Below are 18,329 nucleotides of genomic sequence, written 5' to 3' on the forward strand. Positions count from 1 at the left end.
TTGCATGAAGTAATACTCCTGGATCAGCAAATCAATTGCTTTGTGCTTCCTTTTCTCTTTTACTCCCCTGTAGATAATCGCTGACTTTTCTGTCTGGTGCATTTTACAGTCTGGTATTAAGATTAGGGTATAATTATCGCAGCCATATTAACCGCCTTATCACACAGGCAGATCAGCAGCGTAATGAAATTGGTATTCAATTTCCACCTGGAACCAGAAATTTTAAGAGGTTTGTTCAGGTGCGTCAGGCTTTCTGTCAGTCTCCGAACTACAAGAAAGCCAGAACAACTTCAGTCACAGCAGAATCTAAAACCTTTACTGAACCCAAAACCCCAAATCTAATATCAACCCCTAGTTTGAATCCTCCTTTGCCACGGAAGCTTGCTGGGTGACCTTGCCCCAGTCACACTCTCTCGCCTACCTTACAGGAGAATGATGTTGTAAGCTACTTTGGGTCCCCACGGGAGGGGAAAGTAGTTCATAAGAAAAGAAAATAGAGACCCGCCTCACCTTCCTGCAGTTCTGCTGCTTTGTCCTTAGATATTCATGTCAGTGACGCAGGAGTCCTGGGGATTTCGACCCGTGTGGTTGAATTAGCCCCAAGAAGACCCCAGGTGTACCTCCGCAGATCTGAGACAAGCCGTGTGCAATTGGGAAGGAAAGGGATGGGGAATAAAACCAGAGAGGAAAGAAGTTCTGTTCTGCAACTTGGTGATGTCAGTGGCAGGGAGGATTTGTGCAGGTAGTTAGAGCCTGGGATTGGCTAAATGAGTAGGGCTGAGGGGTGCCTACACTGAAGCAGACCACAGGTCCATCTAAGCCAGTCCAGTCTGCTCAGATGGCCAGTAGCCAGCTCTCCAGGATGTCCGGGGGAGGTCTTTCGCATCACCTCCTACCTGATCCTTTCAGCTGAAGATGTCGGGGTTTGAACCTGGGGCCTTCTGCATGCCAAGCAGACGCTCTGTCACGAAGCATTATAATTTGTCTCCAAACCACTGAGGTCATGTCTCTGGAGGAAATGGCAACTTCAGAAGGCAAACTCTATGGCAGGGGTAGTCAAACTGCGGCCCTCCAGATGTCCATGGACCACAATTCCCAGAAGCCCCTGCCAGCGAATGCTGACAGGGGCTTCTGGGAATTGTAGTCCATGGACATCTGGAGGGCCGCAGTTTGACTACCCCTGCTCTATGGTATACCATGGAGATTCTAGGCAAAGTCTCTCCCGACAGACCTCCTTCTACAGGCCACACCCACAAATCACCAGGAGCTTCCCCAGGCTGGAGTTGGCCACCATAGTTGGGAGCCCTGTTGGAAGCCCCAGCCATATTTGCGACCTGCTTTAAGATGGTAACAGGCCATTTTGGGGTTGTGTCATTCAGTGACGGTGAAGGGTGGGAGATTCCCCAGGGAACTCCTTTTCATACAGCACATATTTGAATGGTGGGACCAGCTGCCCCAGGATGCAGCAACAGCTGGCCACTCAGAAGGGCCTTAAAAGGAGACTGGGCAAATCAATGGCTACCAGGCACAACGGGGTATCTGCTCCCTCTGGACCCACAGCCTTTGTATTTGAGAGGGGACATGATTGCTGTATTTGAAGGGTGGTAACTTGGAGGATAGAGCCTCTTGTGGCACAGAGTGGTAAGGCAGCAGAACTGCTGTCTGAAGCTGTCTGCCCATGAGGCTGGGAGTTCAATCCCAGCAGCCGGCTCAAGGTTGACTCAGCCTTCCATCCTTCCGAGATCGGTAAAATGAGTATCCAGCTTGCTGGGGGGTAAATTGTAATGACTGGGGAAGGCACTGGCAAACCACCCGGTATTGAGTCTGCCATGAAAACGCTAAAAGGCGTCACCCCAAGGGTCAGACATGACTCGGTGCTTGCACAGGGGATACCTTTACCTTTACTAACTTGGAGGATGGAGGTGGCTGGATGGAGTCACTGAAGCAGTCAGTGTGAGCTTAAACAGACTCCGGGGAATGGTAGAGGACAGGAAGGCTTGGAGGATCATTGTCCATGGGGTCGCGATGGGTCGGACACTACTTTGCAACTAACAACAACTTGGAGGAGGGCAGGAAGCAGCTCCTCCTGACAGGAGAGGAGAGGACTCGAAGTAATGGCTTCAAACTATGGGTAGAACTGGCTAGATATCAGGGGGAAATTTGCACAGCCAAGAGTAATTCAGCACTGGAATGTGCTGCCACAGGTGGAGATGAAGTCCCCTCAATGGCAGCCTTCAAGCAGCGCATGGACGTACGTTTTAGGCCAGGGGAGGCCAATAGCTCTCCATGGGCCATTCCACACACCTTGGATAATGCACTGTGTTTTTGCAGCTGGGTTTAATGGAACACGAAAATCTTCTAAAGTGCACTGAAATAGCATTATCCAACATGTGCAGAATGGGTCTATATATCCACAGACTACAATAACCATGAGCCCCTGCCAGCAGGGGTTCATGGTAATTGTAGTCCATGGGAAGCTGAAGAGCCACAACCTCCAAATTAGACTGCAGGGAATGCTGGGCTCGAGGGACCTCCGGTCGGATCGAGCAGGGCTCCCGTATCCGAAATGCCCTCCGCCGCAGGACCGTCTTTGTCAAACCCATCCGGCTTATTTTCCTGAGGCCAGAGCGCCCTCTGCTGCTGGACCGGTCGCACGGCAGCTTCAGCAAGGCCTGGCAAGCTCCCACCGGGGATGAAGGAGAGGGCATCCTCTCCCCGTTGTCACGGATAGACATGAAGCCGGGCTGGAGGCGGCCATTTCCTTGGTAGCAAATACAACGTCGAGATCTCGCCCAAGGTTTGGGTCCATCTCCTGACTTTCAAAGTCCCTCAAGCCCTGAAGAAAAATGGCAGCCCTTCCCTCTTGAAGCCGCTGCCCGTCGAGAGTCGTGCAAAAAAAAAAAAAACATTAATTGAAAACCCACCGCGGCTTCTGAGCACCCCCGCCGTTCCTGGCCCCCTTTGCAAACGTGCAGGTCGCTCAAAGCGCCCGTGCGCCGCCTTCCCGCAAGCCCGCAGCCTCGCTACGTCGCTCCTTTCCCAGGGAGGCGGCGCTTGGGGGGTGCGGACGGGGAGGCGGGGGCTGCCCTGACATCACATCCTGCTCGGGCCTTGTTGTGGGCTTTTCTTCGGCGAAGAGGGCCGAATCGCGGGCTTGCTGCAAAGCGGGAGCGCAGCCCGGCATTTGCATCTTGCGGAGCAGGGCGCGGGGGAAGCGGCCGCGCCTCGGGGGGAGCCTGGCCGGCGGCAGGAGCCGAGCGCTCGAACAAAGAGGCTCCCCCTTCCTGCCTGCCTGCCTGCCTGCCTTCCCTCGCCGCCTGCAACAAAGAGCCGCCCGCCAGTGGGGGAGGCAGGGATGCAGCACTGAAGACGCTTCCCCTGCAGGACTCGTGGCGGGGCGAGCGCAGCAGGGAGAGGCGGCGGCGGCGGCGCAGGAAACAAAGGCTTGCGCGAGGGGGGTGAGCAAGCTGAGCCCGGGTTGGGGGGGGAGGGAGGGAGGGAGGGAGGGAAGGCGCGTGTGTTTGGGGAGGGGGCGAGCCGGCTGCCTCTCCTCCCCCTCCCCTCTTGGGCGGCTGGATGCCGCGCAGGGTGGCCGGCGGGAGAGGCGCTGCGGGCGCAGCTGGAGGGGGGGTGCGGGGCGCTGCGCCGAGAGGAGGGATCGCGCGGCGTTTTGCAGCCTCATCGGGAGGCGCGCATCGCCTTGGCTGCGGCTGCCGGGCCTCCGGGCCCCGCCGGAGGAGTCCGTCCGTCCCTCCGTCCGCGCCGTGCGGCGGCTGGCTCCGGGCTGAGGACGGGCACGGCGGGGGGAAGACTTGGGGAGTGAGAGGCTGGGCGCGGGGCTTGGCCCGCCGGAGGGGGCCGGCCGGGGACGCCCTTTGGGCCCTGCCCCTTTCCCCTCGCCCTGCGGCTGCGCCGGCCGGGACTCCTCCAGCCTGCCCTTGCAACGGGGGGTCTCTGGAGCCCCTGAGGAGGGGGGGAGAGGGGAGGGAGGCAGGCGCCGGCCAAAGCGTCTGGGCTGGGTGGCGAAGGGTTGGTTGCCCAGGTGTCCTTTCCTGAGCCTGGATCTCTCCGGCACCTGAGGGGGCCCGGGGGGGGGGGGAGCAAGTGGGATCGGGTGAAGGCGGGTGCAGCTTCATCATAAATGGGTTCCCGGCAGTGGGTTGTTTCCTAGTTTAGAAAGCAAGCAGCAAGTTGGGGGGTCTGCTCTTAGGAAACATTTAGGCCCCTTCTGCATAGGATGGATAATGCTCTTTTAATGCACTTTAGGACTAATAGATTTTTCTGTTTGGCCAGGAAAATCCAGGCGCGAAAGCACATTGAGAGTGTATTATCCAATGTATGTGGGATGGTCTAGAAAAGGATTTGCTAAATTGCAGCTCTCCAGGGAGCCAGGAACTACAATTCCCATGAGCCCCTGCTGGCATGCTCATGGTAATTGTAGGCTACGGGCATCGGGAGAGACACAGTTTGGTCAGCCCTGGCCTGCAGTTAGCTTGTGTAGTGAGTGATGGGGATGGTTTGCTGCTACAAACGAGGGCTGTGCAGTGTTCCCTTGACAAAGAAGAGTTGGGGGGGGGGGTGAAACTACCACCTCTGTTGGCTTCTGTGTAACGCTCACCTCTGCCTTTTATATTCCGGACAGCCCGTCCTGCGACTGAGGGAAGCATGTTCCGGTTCATGAGAGATGGGGAACCAGAAGATCCTATGTTTGTGATGTGAGTATGGGCCCTGGAGGGCTTTGGAAGGGAGTGCGGTGTCGAGAGGGAAAGGGCTGACGTTCTCCTGACGCTCTTGCAGGGATCCTCTCGCCATCCACCACCAGCACGTCAACCGCGTGCTCTCGGGTGGCTTCGGTTACAGCCCCTTCCTCAGCATCGGCAACGGGACCGTACCTGCAGCTCGCCAGGCCAGCCGTAGGATGCAGGTAAGGGAGCCCTGCGAGCAGAGCTGCGTTCGCTCCAGCATGACTATTTGTGCGGGGCAAGGCAGGAGGCCCCTGTCTTCCCTTTGTGAGCCTCATCGGTTTTCGAGTGTGGTTGGGAGCACAAAATAGGCATCGGCGAACCAAAAGGAGGATCGTGTGGTGGGTGTATCTTCTTGATGCGGGAAGCGAGGAGACCTGCCAGACTGCAGACCGCAAGAATTATCCTGTGGGCAGAGTTGCTAGCCCTGGGATCCCCCCCCTTGTTCTGATTCTGGGCACCCATTGCTAGGTTTCCTAGCAACCACGTGCTTCTTTCACAAAGCAGACATCCAGTTTATGCTTTTCTCCGCCTTTCTGGAGTGGGAGGTACTAAAAAAAAAAAACCTACAAAGAGGTATGATCTTTAGGTCCGCGGGTGGGAAGCTGTTTCTCTTTATTGGAGGATTCTCAGCTTGTCAACTCCCGAATTTTTGCGATTGACTCCTTTACCGTAGGTCAGCTATCTTTGTGTTGGTGCTCGCTTCCCGTTCCCAAAATCTCTGAGGTATCCACAGGCTCAGGGGTTGTTTGGGGGGCTACCTGGGGACCCACTGGGCTAGCCACGTATCTTGACGAAACTCACAAGCAATATGCGAAGGGGGTTGTATTGTTTCCTCAGCTTCTGGAGCCCTGCTTCTGAATGTCCCCTACAGTTTAGGTATCTGGGCTAATAGCAGCTGTTAAACCTGTCCATCCTGGAGGTATTTAGCAGGGGTGTCAAACCAGCCCGTCCAGGTGGTTCTCTGGCCAGCAACCAAGGAAAAGGAGGGTGGCAGTAGCAGAAGCAAGAGCCCTGAAAAGATCCCTATCAGGGCAAACAGCTGAAAGGACCATCCCTTCTTTCCTGTCTCTTCTCAGGCTAGGCTGTGCATGTACGGCCCCTGCCCCTTCGCCTCCTCCTGACAGAGACTGCTGTTAGAAGTAACAGCAGTCAACTCCAACAAACACCGACCAAGAAACAAGGGAACTTGTAGATCCTTTAGACCAGTGGTCCCCAACCTTTTTGAGGCTGGGGACCGGCAGGGCAACTGCCCGCCCGCACATGTTGTGCATGCGCGCCCGCGCCGCACATGTGCCATGCGTGGCCAAAATCGCGCATGTGTAGCACTTTCCCTAAAGCGGGCCCTGATTCCCTCCCCCCCCCTCCCGTAGTAAGAAGCTTCCTGGGCCGCAAGCTTGCTGCCTGGGAAGTTTTTTACTGCGTGGGGGCGGGGAGAGGGAGCCGCGGCCCGGCACCAGGCCGAGGCCCGCGGGTTGGGGACCACTGCTTTAGACCAGGGGTAGTCAAATGCTGGCAGGGGCTCCTGGGAATTGTAGTCCATGGACATCTGGAGGACCACAGGTTGACTACCCCTGCTTTAGACAGCCCACCAAGAGCCCTGATTTGCCCTTAACGGAGCCCACTGTTTGGTCCATAAGTTCCAGGTATTCTCATTGTTCATTGGTTGGTTTCTCAAGTCCTGTTTTGCATAGTGTCCCCATTAGCGCTACTGGGCCCGCATACATTACAGTCAGCCACCTCCCCGTCAATGCGCATGTGCCCTGGGCCTCCCCCTCCTTTGGCAGTGCCCCCGCCACCTCCCTCTCCTATGCCCACCTCTCTTCGTTCTCCGCCATGCTGGTGGAGACCCAGATCTTTGGGAGGAGGGAAGAAAGAAGAAGGGAAGGGAAGGGAGAAAGTCAGGTGTGAAGGTGGGGCTGATGGGGACCTGCTGAAGGCAATGGGTGTTAGGGGAACTGTAGGAATGGAGATGCCAGAATTATCAGCTATCTGCGGGTAAGAAGACCCTGTTTAAATAATATCCTCATCATCATATACGATAAAACATCAGCTTCGCGTTCTCCCAACAACCTTGAGGCGACTGTCATCTGTCCCTGGTGCATCTTCTTGATTTGTCAGCCAGTTATATAACTTTATCTCTTAGCGGCTTTTGGGATGAGTATCACACCAGCCTCTTCCGCAGTGAAGTCTGATGTGCAGAATTCATTTGGTTTCAAATGAACGTTCCCCTGCCTCTTGGACTTGCCCCGTTTCCTATTAACTGCTCTGTGCCCTCTCTGCCTGTTTTTTGTGTCCGGCATTGTTTCTAAGACTAAAGATCCTTTTTGTTTTTCACTTTTACACTTTTAGCCATTTCTTTTTCAAATGTTTTTGTCCTCTTGAATTCATGTTCCTTATTTTAACCATAGTTGGGCCATAATAAAGGATTTAAGCGCATTGGTTTCAGAGCATTTCAGCATCCCTACATTTGCGCCAGCTTGAGAGCCAGCATGCTGTAGCGCAGGAGTAGTCAAACTGCAGCCCTCCATATGTCCATGGACTACAATTCCCATGAGCCCCTGCCATGCTAGCAGGGGCTCATGGGAATTGTAGTCCATGGACATCTGAAGGGCCACAGTTTGACTACCCCTGGTGTAGTGGCTAAGAGCAGAAGACTCTACTTTGGAGAACCAGGTTTTATTCCCCACTCCTTCTCCAAATGCAGCCAGCTGGGTGTCCTTGGGCCAGTAACTGTTCTCTCAGAGCTCTGTCAGCCCCACCTACCTTGTAGGTGTGTGTTGTGGAGAATGGAAGGGAAGTCGATTGTAAGCTATTTTGAGACTCCTTCGGGTAGTGAAAAGTGCAATATATAAAAAAGCTCTTCTTCGGGTTTTTTCTTCTTCCCACTTTTTTTGTGTTGGATGAAAGCCTTCAGTATTTAACTGTGCTGGAATGGTTTGGAGTCCTGAGTGTGATACTTCTACAGCATGCTTTCTCAGTCAGGGTTTTGTTGAAACCCTGGAGTTTCTTGACAGCTCTGGAAGGGGTTACCCGAATGGGTGGGAGTTAGTTAATATTTTGGATATTTTTTAAACGTTAAACCAGGGGTAGTCAAACTGCTGCCCTCCAGATGTCCATGAACTACAATTCCCAGAAGCCCCTGCCAGCAAATGCTGGCAGGGGCTTCTGGGAATTGTAGTTCATGGACATCTGGAGGGCAGCAGTTTGACTACCTCTGCGTTAAACGTTTATCGGGTGATAGTACCATATATGTCATGTTGACCCATCCCTCCATGGCCAATGATTGGCCTGGAGGAGAGGAGCCTCAGGTGGGCGTGTGCACAGCCCCGCTTCCCAACCATATTCCGCAACTTCTTGGGTTTCTTGAAAGAATATTTCAGGGGTTTCTCAGTGGTAAAAAAGTTGAGAGAGGCCATTCCAAGATGTGGGATATGTTTTATTTGGGCCCTTCGTGTGCAGTCTTAAATAGCATCCAAGTTTGCTGCAAGGGATTGACTCGAACATCTAATTTTTCACTAATTGCACTTTCGAGAAATTGGCTTTCCATACAGCTGGACTCCAGTCGGCAGTTTTGTGCCCCTTGATGTATCGATTTGACAGCGTTGTGGTTGGAGAAGTAAAGTGAGATTCCGTCTTCTCTTCAGCCAGCTCCTCGGCCCCGCTCAAGGCCAAAGTGGCAGCTGCCCCTGATCTCATTGGCTCCACAGCTAGGGCAGCAACCCTCTGTAGCTGCATGGACAGAAGTCCCATTGAACTCTTTACTCCTGAGTATCTCTGCCATGGGGCTAGGTTGCTCTTAAATAATTTTGTCCTATCTTCTCAGTGATGAAAAAGAATCCCCTAAATCCTTTTCTATTCCAGGGTGTAGTTACATGGGGGTGGGGGAAATGCAATGTTTCTTAGAATTTTAATTGCTTTATATTCTTTTGTCCTTTTACAGGCAGGAGCTGTTTCGCCTTTTGGGATGCTGGGAATGGTAAGTCCTTGGACCTCTTCTCTCCCCCCGCCTCCCGGTCCCCTTAGTGTCTCTCCAGTTGAGGGAGGGTCTTTTCCACTGAACAAGACCGCGGCTTCCTTCCGTGGTAGAATGTCGCTTGGTTCTGAAATGAGAAAATCAATGTCGAAATCTACCCACAGGAGGGTTTGCGCTCTCCGGAAGCAAGCAAGGGAGGTACTGGGTCCCATGATTTAAAAAGTCCTGGTGAATACCTTTGGCAATAGAGTTGAAGAAACTTAAACTTTGATTAAATTGGCATTATATCAGCAGAACAAAAATCTGGAGATTGGAGAGGATTTGGGGATGCACTCTATTAAGAATGGAGAAGATGTTAAACACACTAGATTTTGATGACGGGAACATATCTAATTAGTGTTGGGCTTGTTGTTAGATATGCTTTTAAATCATTATTTTATTGTTGTGAATTGTGTAATCTTATACGGATTGCCTATTGGTTCTTTCGATGTAGATAGAATTTAGTTCTGGGCATCTCTTTGGCAGAGCCTCTTGTGGCGCAGAGTGGTAAGGCAGCCGTCTGAAAGCTTTGCCCATGAGGCTGGGAGTTCAATCCCAGCAGCCGGCTCAAGGTTGACTCAGCCTTCCATCCTTCCGAGGTCGGTAAAATGAGCACCCAGCTTGCTGCTGGGGGGTAAACGGTAATGACTGGGGAAGGCACTGGCAAACCACCCCGTATTGAGTCTGCCATGAAAACGCTAGAGGGCGTCACCCCAAGGGTCAGACATGACTCGGTGCTTGCACAGGGGATACCTTTATCTCTTTGGCATCTCTTTCAGCACAGGAAGAAGTCGAAGAACAGAAAACCTTTAGGGAAATGGCTTTTGAGCCTTCATGGATCATGATTTTTAGTGATTTGAGAGATGTTGAGCCCCTGGATGTTGTGCTGTCGGAATCATAGAATCCTAGAGTTGGAAGGGGCCATACAGGCCATCTAGTCCAACCCCCTGCTCAACGCAGGATCAGCCCAAAGCACCCTAAAGCATCCAAGAAAAGTGTGTATCCAACCTTTGCTTGAAGACTGCCAGTGAGGGGGAGCTCACCACCTCCTTAGGCAGCCTATTCCAAAAGACAGGCTGGGCTGCCCAGTTGGATAATGGGAACTAGTTAGGCTAGTCTGAGGGAATGAGCAAGAGGAGTAATAGCCTGTTCCTTGTCTTTAGGACGTGTGCCAAGCTGAGCAGGTCCTTAAAAAGCCTTCTCAAAGGGCCAGACTTTAGAGAGGGGGTGGAGGACCAAATTTGGCTTGGCTTCAGAGTCGTGTCACATCCTGTGATCCCAGCTGGTCCTCTCTATCGTCTGAGTCCTCGCTTGTAGAAGGGAAGCTTGACCTGCTGCCCTGGGCCACGGAGCAGGTCTCTTGTCACGCTTGTTACGAAACTTGTTAAACTGAATCTGAGCCTCGGTCAATCGAATTCAGTAGGTCTCCAGCAGAGATCTTTCTCATCTGCAACCCAGTCCACATTACTGGAGAAGTTGTGGCTTGGGTTTGGGCCCTTCTGTGCACAACACAGATGTCCTCCTGATCCTGATCCTGATCCTCCATGCCCCTTCAGCTTGGCAGGAGAGAGGAGGATTGCTTAGTGCAGTGGTTCTGAACCTGGGGGTCAGGACCTCTTTGGGGGTCGCAGCAGGGCAAGCAGCTTAGCTGGGGGGGGGGGGTGCGCTGCCAGTGTTGTCGCTCCTCCTGTAGGTGCCCGCACTCGGCCGTCAGCCACTCCAGCAGTGTCTCCAGTGCAGCACAGTCTCCCCGCCAGGTGCTCCAGGCGGCAATACAGGTCAGCGGAAAGAGAGGCAGAACTGAACTGAGAAACCCCGGGAAAAAAACCAATTTATATATCATTATGAACAATGGATCTTCATGCCATTGGTCAGTTTTGGTTTAATTTCTGTGAAAGAACACTGGCATAATTTTATGGTTGGGGGTCACCACAGCATGAGGAACTGTATTCAAGGGTTGCGGTGTTAGGAAGGTTGAGAGCCACTGGCTTAGTGCATCACTGGAGCAAGGACACTTCTACCTGGCAGCAGATTTGTGGAATCCTGGAGATACTTTATGCCATAAATAATTTGGGCTCTGGCCATTCACTCCCCCCAGCAGGCTGAATAGCCCAGTTAATGCTGCAGAACTTGCCAGAGTGAATGTGATGCTCTTTTTGGAGGAGGCAAGCGATTGGTGGTGCGAATGGGAATATTTGCACACCGGACCTGTATGCTTCAGGAACCTGTATGGAAGACCAGTTTGGATTCGTTATCCTGAAATGAGTCCAGGTCACTTTAAAGAAGAGCAAAGGGGTGGGTTTAACCCCCTGTTGTTTGAAGCATCCGTGCAGAATAGCAGCTGAAACTGGCTTGGGGGGTACTAAGAACTGGACAGGGCCAGTGTGGTGTATTGTGGCATGGCACTTGACTCCCTACCTTTGGGAAGTAGGGATGTTCTGTTGCTGTTTGAAATATAAAACCAAATAGAATTATGTTCGAACCAATAGGGACCGCAACTTCCATGTAGTATTGTACTCTAAAAATGTGAACTTAAAACCGGAAGACACGAGTCTGAATCTCCCCTCTGCCACAGCAGCTTTCTGGGTGATCTTTGGGTTGCCGACAGCCTCTCCTTCCTCAAACAATGCTTGGGAGAATGAATTGAAGGAGAAAACAAAATGAGTTTGTTTTTATACCCATTGTAAGTCTCAAAGGGGCTTACAATGATCTACCCTTCCTTTCCCCACAGATACCTTGTGAGGTAAGTGGGGCTGAGAGCTCAGAGAGAACTGTGACCAGTCCAAGCTAACCCAGCTACATGAGGAGGAAGAGTAGGGAATCAAGCCCGGGTCTCCGTTCTTAACCATTACACCACGTTGTGTCTTGCTTTGGGTTCTCATTAGGAAGAACAAACACCTAAATTCAATATTTTCATGGAGCCAAACTTTCCAGTTTTTTGCCTCCACGTGCAGAATTTCCTGAAATTCAGTTCCTGGATTCAGTGGCCACTTGCACAATGGAAAATGTGTGTCCATTTATTAGTAGTTCAGAAGTCAAGTGTGTCCATTTATTAGTAGTTCAGAAAAGGTTGGGAATATATACATGCATTCAAATAGAACTGAATTCATTTTCTTTTGAGAATTTTGTGATGTCCCTGAACAGAATTAACAATGCAAGGGTTGCATGCTGGCAATCCCTGAGCTGTAGAGATGGAACTTGGACAGCGTGGGATCATGGCTAAGAGAGAACTGGGTTTGATTCCCCACCCCTATTCCCCATGCAGCCAGCTGGGTGACCTGTTCTCTCAGAGCTCTCACAGAATGTCTGTTGCAGGGAGAGGAAGGGAAGGTGTTGTCAGACACTTTGAGTAGAATGCAACCCTCCCCCCCCCAGCTCTTCTTCAAGTTCAAATCCCTCTTTTGACTGGCCAAGCTTGGACCAGTCTGTGTGTGAGTGAGTGAGAAAGGAGAACTACACCTGGTGTGATCCTGGGCCCTGGGATTGTCAGTATCAGGCACCTGTGAGGGCTTGAGGGCAGGCTAGCCTCTGGTCCATGTAAAAGGACTAGAAACATGATTTGTCCCACTTGAATGCCATTTTGTTGCGCCTTTGCTGGCTGGTTCCTCTTTGTTTCATCTCTCTCTCTCTCAATCTGCTTCTCCCTTCAGGCAGGCGGCTTTATGGACATGTTTGGCATGATGAATGACATGATTGGGAACATGGTAAGTCCCCCTCATTCGCCTCCCTGTCCCCCAAACCCTCTTCTTGCCTGACCTCTAGATCAGATCACTGCCTCCTGGAGACAGAAGGGAGGGCAAGGAAGATATCAGAAAGGCATTATTTTCATTCCTTTAAAAAAACAAACAAGAAATGTTGCCCGACCCTCCTTTTAGGGTGAGAGGAAGCACAATCATCTGAGAAAGAAGCTTATATGCTAGCTTTTCCTTTCCCTGCAGGGTTGCACAGTAATGCATGTGATTTGGGGGAAGGGGGAATACTTTTAGCTGTACAATGGCAAGCTCTTTTTGCAGTGGCAGTTTGGGTTGAGGGACAGCCGCAGGGGGAAGGGGGTGTCAGATATAGGAGGCAAAAAGGCTGGCCCCATGCGCATGTGCTGCAAAATGGAAGCATCGTCTTCAGCATTTCCTGGCTACCTGATGTGAGGCGCATGACAAGCCCCACAGCTATGAACATGCTGTGTTGAAACCAGACTTCTTCCTGTCCCGAGAGTCTTGCTGTGTATGATGTCATATTAGGGATAGAATTTAATTTCCTGACAATCTCTTGCCTAAAAAAATAAAGTTGCTAGTCCTTATCGTTGTTAAGACATGCTTGAAATTGAGCAAACACCGACCACTTAAGAGGCAGGACTCCTTTTTTTTTTTTTTAATTGGCCCGGCATCTGAATTGCCTGGGAACTGGACTGTCAACCCCCACTCCAACCCAGAGTAGCATTTTGTGGTGAGACAGAAATAATTCAGCCATCTGGTTCTTCTCCAGCACTTTGCCTTTTTTGCATGTTGCTGTGTCCTTCATTGAGTCCTCTGGCAGAGTGCTGGAGAAAGAAGAGTCCTATCCTCTTCTCTCAAATGTTCAACTAGAAATGGTTGGTTGGGAGGGGGCTGAAAGTCTGGGCAAGAGCCCTGCCTCTCCGCTGGATGGCTCACTTGTTTCCCTCGACCCGCTTTTAGGAGCACATGACCAGTGGGGCCAACTGCCAGACGTTTACCTCCTCGACTGTCATATCATACTCCAACCTAGGCGAAGGGCCTAAGGTGTATCAAGAGACATCGGAGATGCGCTCTGCACCGGGCGGGGTGAGAAAATCAGCCAAAATTTTACATGTGACTTTTTTACCCTGAAACATAACTCAGGCTTCGAGAAACCCCAAAAGTGGCATGATCGTGCAGAATATGGTTGGGAGTTGTGGACATGCCCACCTGGGGGCTGCCCCGCCCCTCCCCTTCCCACCCCCCCACCAGGCCCATCATTGGCTATTGCGGGGGTGGGTAGTCAACATGACCATATATGATCACATCACTTAATTGTTTTAATATATTAAGAAATAGATTAAAAATTAATTCCCATTTGGGAAACCCTTTCAGGGCCATCAAGAAGCCCCAGGGTTTCACAGAACCCTGGTTGAGAAAGCCCGGCCTAGGATCTGGAAAACCCAGTTTTGAGTGTGTCTCCTGCTCCGGAAGCTGACTCGGTGACTTTGGGTCAGTCTGGTGCACCCTCTGCCTAGCCGCCGACCTCACAGGGTTGTTGTGAGGATAAGATGTGGGAAAAGAGAATGCTGTGAAGAGCTGCTTTGGTTCCCACTGGAGAGGAAGGTTGGGGGTATAACTTAAAGTGGTTCTGAGTATCGGTAGAAGAACTGGATTTTTATACTCCACTTTTTGCTACCCAAAGGAGTCCCAAAGTGGCTTACAAACACCTTTCCCTTCCTCTCTCCACAGCAGACACCCTGAGAGGTTGGTGGGGCTGAGAGAGCTCTGGGAGAACTGCTCTGAGGGAACTGGGACTGTCCCAAGGTCCCCCAGCTGGCTACATTTGGAGGAGCAGGAGCCAATAAATCTGGTTCAGTTGTGTGGGATTAATCCTATTGTAGAAAAATGTACTGCAGGTATTAGAGTTGCCTTAGTATGAGTTCTGGCGGGTGGGAAGATTGGTTTGTAAGCTGGTGTAGCATAGTGGTAAAAGAGCTGCTTTTTGGACCTTGCTTTTTTCTACCAGAAGGAGTCTCAAAGTGGCACTTATAATCTCCTTCCCTTCCACTCCCCAAAAACAGGCACCCTGTTAGGTAGGTGGGTCTGAGAGATCCCTGCTGTTACTGCTCTGTGAAAACAGCACTAGCAGCACTGTGACTGGCTCATGGTCACCCAGCTGGCTGCATGTAGAGGAGCAGGGAATCAAACCTGGCTCGCCAGTTTAGAAGCTGCTGCTATTAACCACGACACCACGCGGGCTCCGTCCCCACCGTGCCATGAAGCAGGCCGAGTGGCTTTGAGCACAGAGAGTCTCAATCTCATTTATCTCACAGGAGCTAGAAGGGGGGGGGGGAGACCACTCACTGAGTGGCTTGCAGGCCTGGCCAAGTTCGAGACAGAAAAGATTCTCCCCCTGCAAAACTCTGCAATTTCAGGCCGCCGGAATCCCGTAGCGCAGTGGTCCCCAACCTTTCTGAGGCTGGGGACCGACAGGGCAACTGCTCCGCGCATGCGCGTGCCACGCCCGCGCGTTGCGCATGTGCGGGCCATGCCCGCGCATTGCGCAAGCACGGCCGAAATCGTGCACACGCAGCACTTTTGCGCATGCACAAAAGTGCAGCGCATGCGCGATTTCGGCCGTGCATGGCACATGTGCGCATGCACGGCCCGGCCCTGATTCCCTCTCCCCGCCCTCCCGCAGTAAGAAGCTTCCCGGGCCGCAAGCTTGTGGCCTGGGAAGTTTTTTACTGCGGGGGGGGGGCGGGGAGAGGGAGCCGCGCAGGTTGGGGACCACTGCCGTAGCGTATCCAAACGAGTGACCCTTTTCTTCTGCGCTCAGATCCGGGAGACGAGGCGGACGGTACGAGATTCGGACAGCGGACTGGAGCAGATGTCGATCGGGCACCACATCCGGGAAAGGGCGCACATCATGCAGCGCTCGCGCAATCACCGCACAGGGGACCAGGAGGAGAGGCAAGACTACATCAACCTGGACGAAAGTGAGTATTCCACATCCCCCTTGCGGCGGGGGGACAATTTCCACCACTTCTCTGCCCTGCGGGCCCCGCCTGGCTCATCGGCCCCCTTTCCCCCTTCCAGGCGACGCGGCCGCCTTCGACGATGAATGGAGGCGAGAGACGTCCCGCTTCCGGACGCAGAGAGGACTGGATTACCGGCGTCACGAGGGCAGCAACGGCCGCAGGGCCGAGGGGACACGCCTTGCCATTCAAGGACCGGAGGAGTCACCCACCAGACAGTCCCGCCGGTACGACTGGTGAATCCAGAGCAGACTTAAGGGGGGGTGCAGTGCGGTCACCCCCAAATCTACCTTCATGTTCTTGTAAGTCCTAACGGTCACCCCTCACGCGCACGCTGTGCCAGTGTATGACTCCCCAGCCCACTACTGGGGTGGCCACTCCCCCTTTGACGTGACTTATATTTCAGCGCCTGCCCGTAGTTTTGCTTTCTAGGTTTCCTTGTCACATCATGCCAACCCATGGGGAGGTGGGGCAGAAACAGCGCCTATGTACACACCCCCTCTCTCCCCCACGCACACCACACTCGAAAACTGAGCTTCAGGACTGGTGCTGTTTGTACAGTAGGAGGGATTGAGCGTTTTTCCAGCAAACCTGCCTGAATGCATCAAGATGGATGGAATGCTGCAATTCTGTGAGAAGAGGGTGGTGGCTCTTTAAGGGGTTTTTGTTTTTTTTGTGCAGATGTATGGGGAATCAGTGATAATGGGGGTTGGAAGTTTTTGTTTGGGGGAAGAAGGCCTTTTATGAAACGAAATAAAACTTTTGAGAGGGGGGGAAAACCCCTGCAATGGATGGATTTCACTTGCCAACTCCTGTAATTCTATGGCAGAAGTTAAACATGTCAGGGTCTCGTGATCCTTGGACAGGCAGCTGTTGGACATCACTCTGCTCTTTATGGCTGATACGCTATACCAGGGGTGACCAAACCGATGTCCATGGCAGGGGCTCATGGGAATTGTAGTCCAGGGATATCTGGAGAGCCACAGTTTGGCCACCCCTGCACTATACAGATGCCCATGGCCCTTTACAGCAGTGGGCGTAGGGCCAATTGGGTTCTGTATTCTTTCCAGGCAGGACTGTACCACGGAAACTGTCCCTAACTAGAATTTTTTCCTAAACATTCCTTGCCATATCTCCCCCCCCCCATACCTTTTCTTTACTTCTGTTGAGCCAGCTTTTCCCATAGCTAAGATTGACATAACATATTTGTACCGAATTTAACCCTGCACTTCAGCGCAGCATCCTGCAGGGGGTGGGACTAGATGACTTTGGAGGCCCCTTCTAACTATGAATCTATGAGTACATGGGGTTGTCACCTCTATGGCTTGGAAGTGGGCAGAGGGGGTGGTCACCGCTTCTTGGGATTTATAACTTCATGAAGCTGTGGCAAAGAGATCTTCTTGGGTGCAGAGCTCCAATCCCGGACCGTGCAGGATACGAGCCACAAGGTGTCAGGAGGACAGTGTGCTTGTCTGAAGCACAGCACCTGAGCCACTTGGGAATTGGCAAATCGACCATGGGTTCAGCTTTTACTAACAGGTTAAACGACTGAATAAATAAAACACCAAAAAAGCTGATGTGATTCTGTCAGCAGAAGAAGCACTACCGTCTTGAAGCTGGATTTTAACAAGAGGGCTTCCTTCCAGCTGGTGCTGACGTGTCTGGACTCTACCACTTCAGGCTACGGATGAAAATTCGCATGGTGGAATTAATTTATGTGTATATATATGTATGAACGTAGATGAGGGGAAGTTCAATTCTAGCCTACTGTTCTTGCTGATATGCTAACTTTTTGTGTGGGAAGACCCCCCCCCCATCTCCAGACTCCCTCCCTGAAGTGGTATAGCCCCTTCAGAGTTAACCACTAAGCTCAAACCACCAGGCCTCCTGCCCTGAATTTTTCATTTTCTTACTCCTCTTGCGTTTTCCTTTCTGTTCCTTTTTCTTCTCCTGATTTCTGTTGTTTCTCTCCTCCTATCCCTTCCTTTCTGCTCAGGTACAGACAGTGAAACTCTGCCGGCGAAGCCCCTACCAAACATCACTTTGGACCTTCCACGAGTCGAAAACTAGCTTCCTGCCCCCTCCCACCTAAGATTTAACGCGACTAACCGTCTCGCGGCAGAGTCACGCTCTTTGCCTAGAGCGTCTGGCCGCGGGGGAACGACGTCGGGGACTTTGTCCGTGAATGAGTGACGCGGTGATTTTACTTGGCTCTCTTCCCTCTCAGCTCTTCCCCACCCCGCCACCTTTTCATCGCCCTCCCCATGTCCGTCCCTTCGCCTTTTAGTGTTTTGGAGGAGATGCAGGAAATGATTCCCCTTCAGGTTTCTCGGCGTCCCCCCTGCGTCTCCTGCTTCCATGTTTTGGCTGGTTCCGGAGTTTGTATTTAATTGACCCCTCCCCTTCTCCCCACCCCCAGCAGCCCCGTAGGCGAAGCTTACTGACTTGCAATTAGTTTGAAGCACTCAGAATTAACCTTCTAGCTGCCTCTGCTCTTGTCCCACCAGCCCACCCCGGAAGTGGGGTTTGTGTGAAAAGTTGCAAAGGGGGGTGTGTGTGTGTGAGATGCGGACAAACCAAACAAGCCCTACCTCTCTCCGCACCGGGCCAGTCACTTCTCCCCCATCTTATAAAAATCTAATTTGATTACTTTTTTTTTGTTTGTTTCGGCGAAACTTGTAACTAGATGTTGACTGAATTGAATAAAGAAACAGAACCTGTAAAAGCGAATGCAGTCTGTCTTTTCTTTGACAGTACTACGGGAGGGGGGGGGAGAGACAGAGAGGAAGATGGTTCGGGGCGGAGCTGTGAATCCTAGAGCAGCTGGCCTTGAGGTCTG

General features: G+C 52.2%; 1 protein-coding gene across 3 annotated transcripts; it reads left to right on the forward strand.

The window, feature by feature from the left end:
* The first annotated feature begins 3,022 nt into the window (after positions 1-3,022).
* On the forward strand, positions 3,023-18,220 carry MLF2 (myeloid leukemia factor 2). Of its 3 annotated transcripts, none has more exons than XM_077345785.1 (9): positions 3,023-3,458; positions 4,643-4,715; positions 4,798-4,924; positions 8,686-8,721; positions 12,408-12,461; positions 13,431-13,556; positions 15,292-15,451; positions 15,552-15,717; positions 17,487-18,220. In XM_077345785.1, the coding sequence occupies exons 2-9, from the start codon at positions 4,666-4,668 to the stop codon at positions 17,497-17,499; spliced, it is 732 nt and encodes a 243-aa protein (XP_077201900.1). In that variant the 5' UTR covers positions 3,023-3,458; positions 4,643-4,665; the 3' UTR covers positions 17,500-18,220. The 3 variants fall into 3 exon arrangements, 2 of the variants coding, with proteins under 2 accessions (XP_077201900.1, XP_077201899.1); XR_013232695.1 differs by having other exon boundaries at positions 3,033-3,458; positions 15,552-15,792; XM_077345784.1 differs by having other exon boundaries at positions 3,028-3,458; positions 15,552-18,220.
* The last annotated feature ends 109 nt before the right edge of the window (positions 18,221-18,329 follow it).

This window comes from Paroedura picta, chromosome 7, assembly GCF_049243985.1.
Source record: "Paroedura picta isolate Pp20150507F chromosome 7, Ppicta_v3.0, whole genome shotgun sequence".
Taxonomy (NCBI): domain Eukaryota; kingdom Metazoa; phylum Chordata; class Lepidosauria; order Squamata; family Gekkonidae; genus Paroedura; species Paroedura picta.

What these genes read in the sequence shown, in the direction of transcription:
- MLF2 (XM_077345785.1), top strand. Translation starts at nt 4,666, where the DNA reads ATGTTCCGGTTCATGAGAGATGGGGAACCAGAAGATCCTATGTTTGTG. An exon ending in GAAGATCCTATGTTTGTGAT is followed by an intron (nt 4,716 to 4,797) that starts GTGAGTATGGGC and finishes ACGCTCTTGCAG; the next exon opens with GGATCCTCTCGCCATCCACC. An exon ending in CTACATCAACCTGGACGAAA is followed by an intron (nt 15,452 to 15,551) that starts GTGAGTATTCCA and finishes TCCCCCTTCCAG; the next exon opens with GCGACGCGGCCGCCTTCGAC.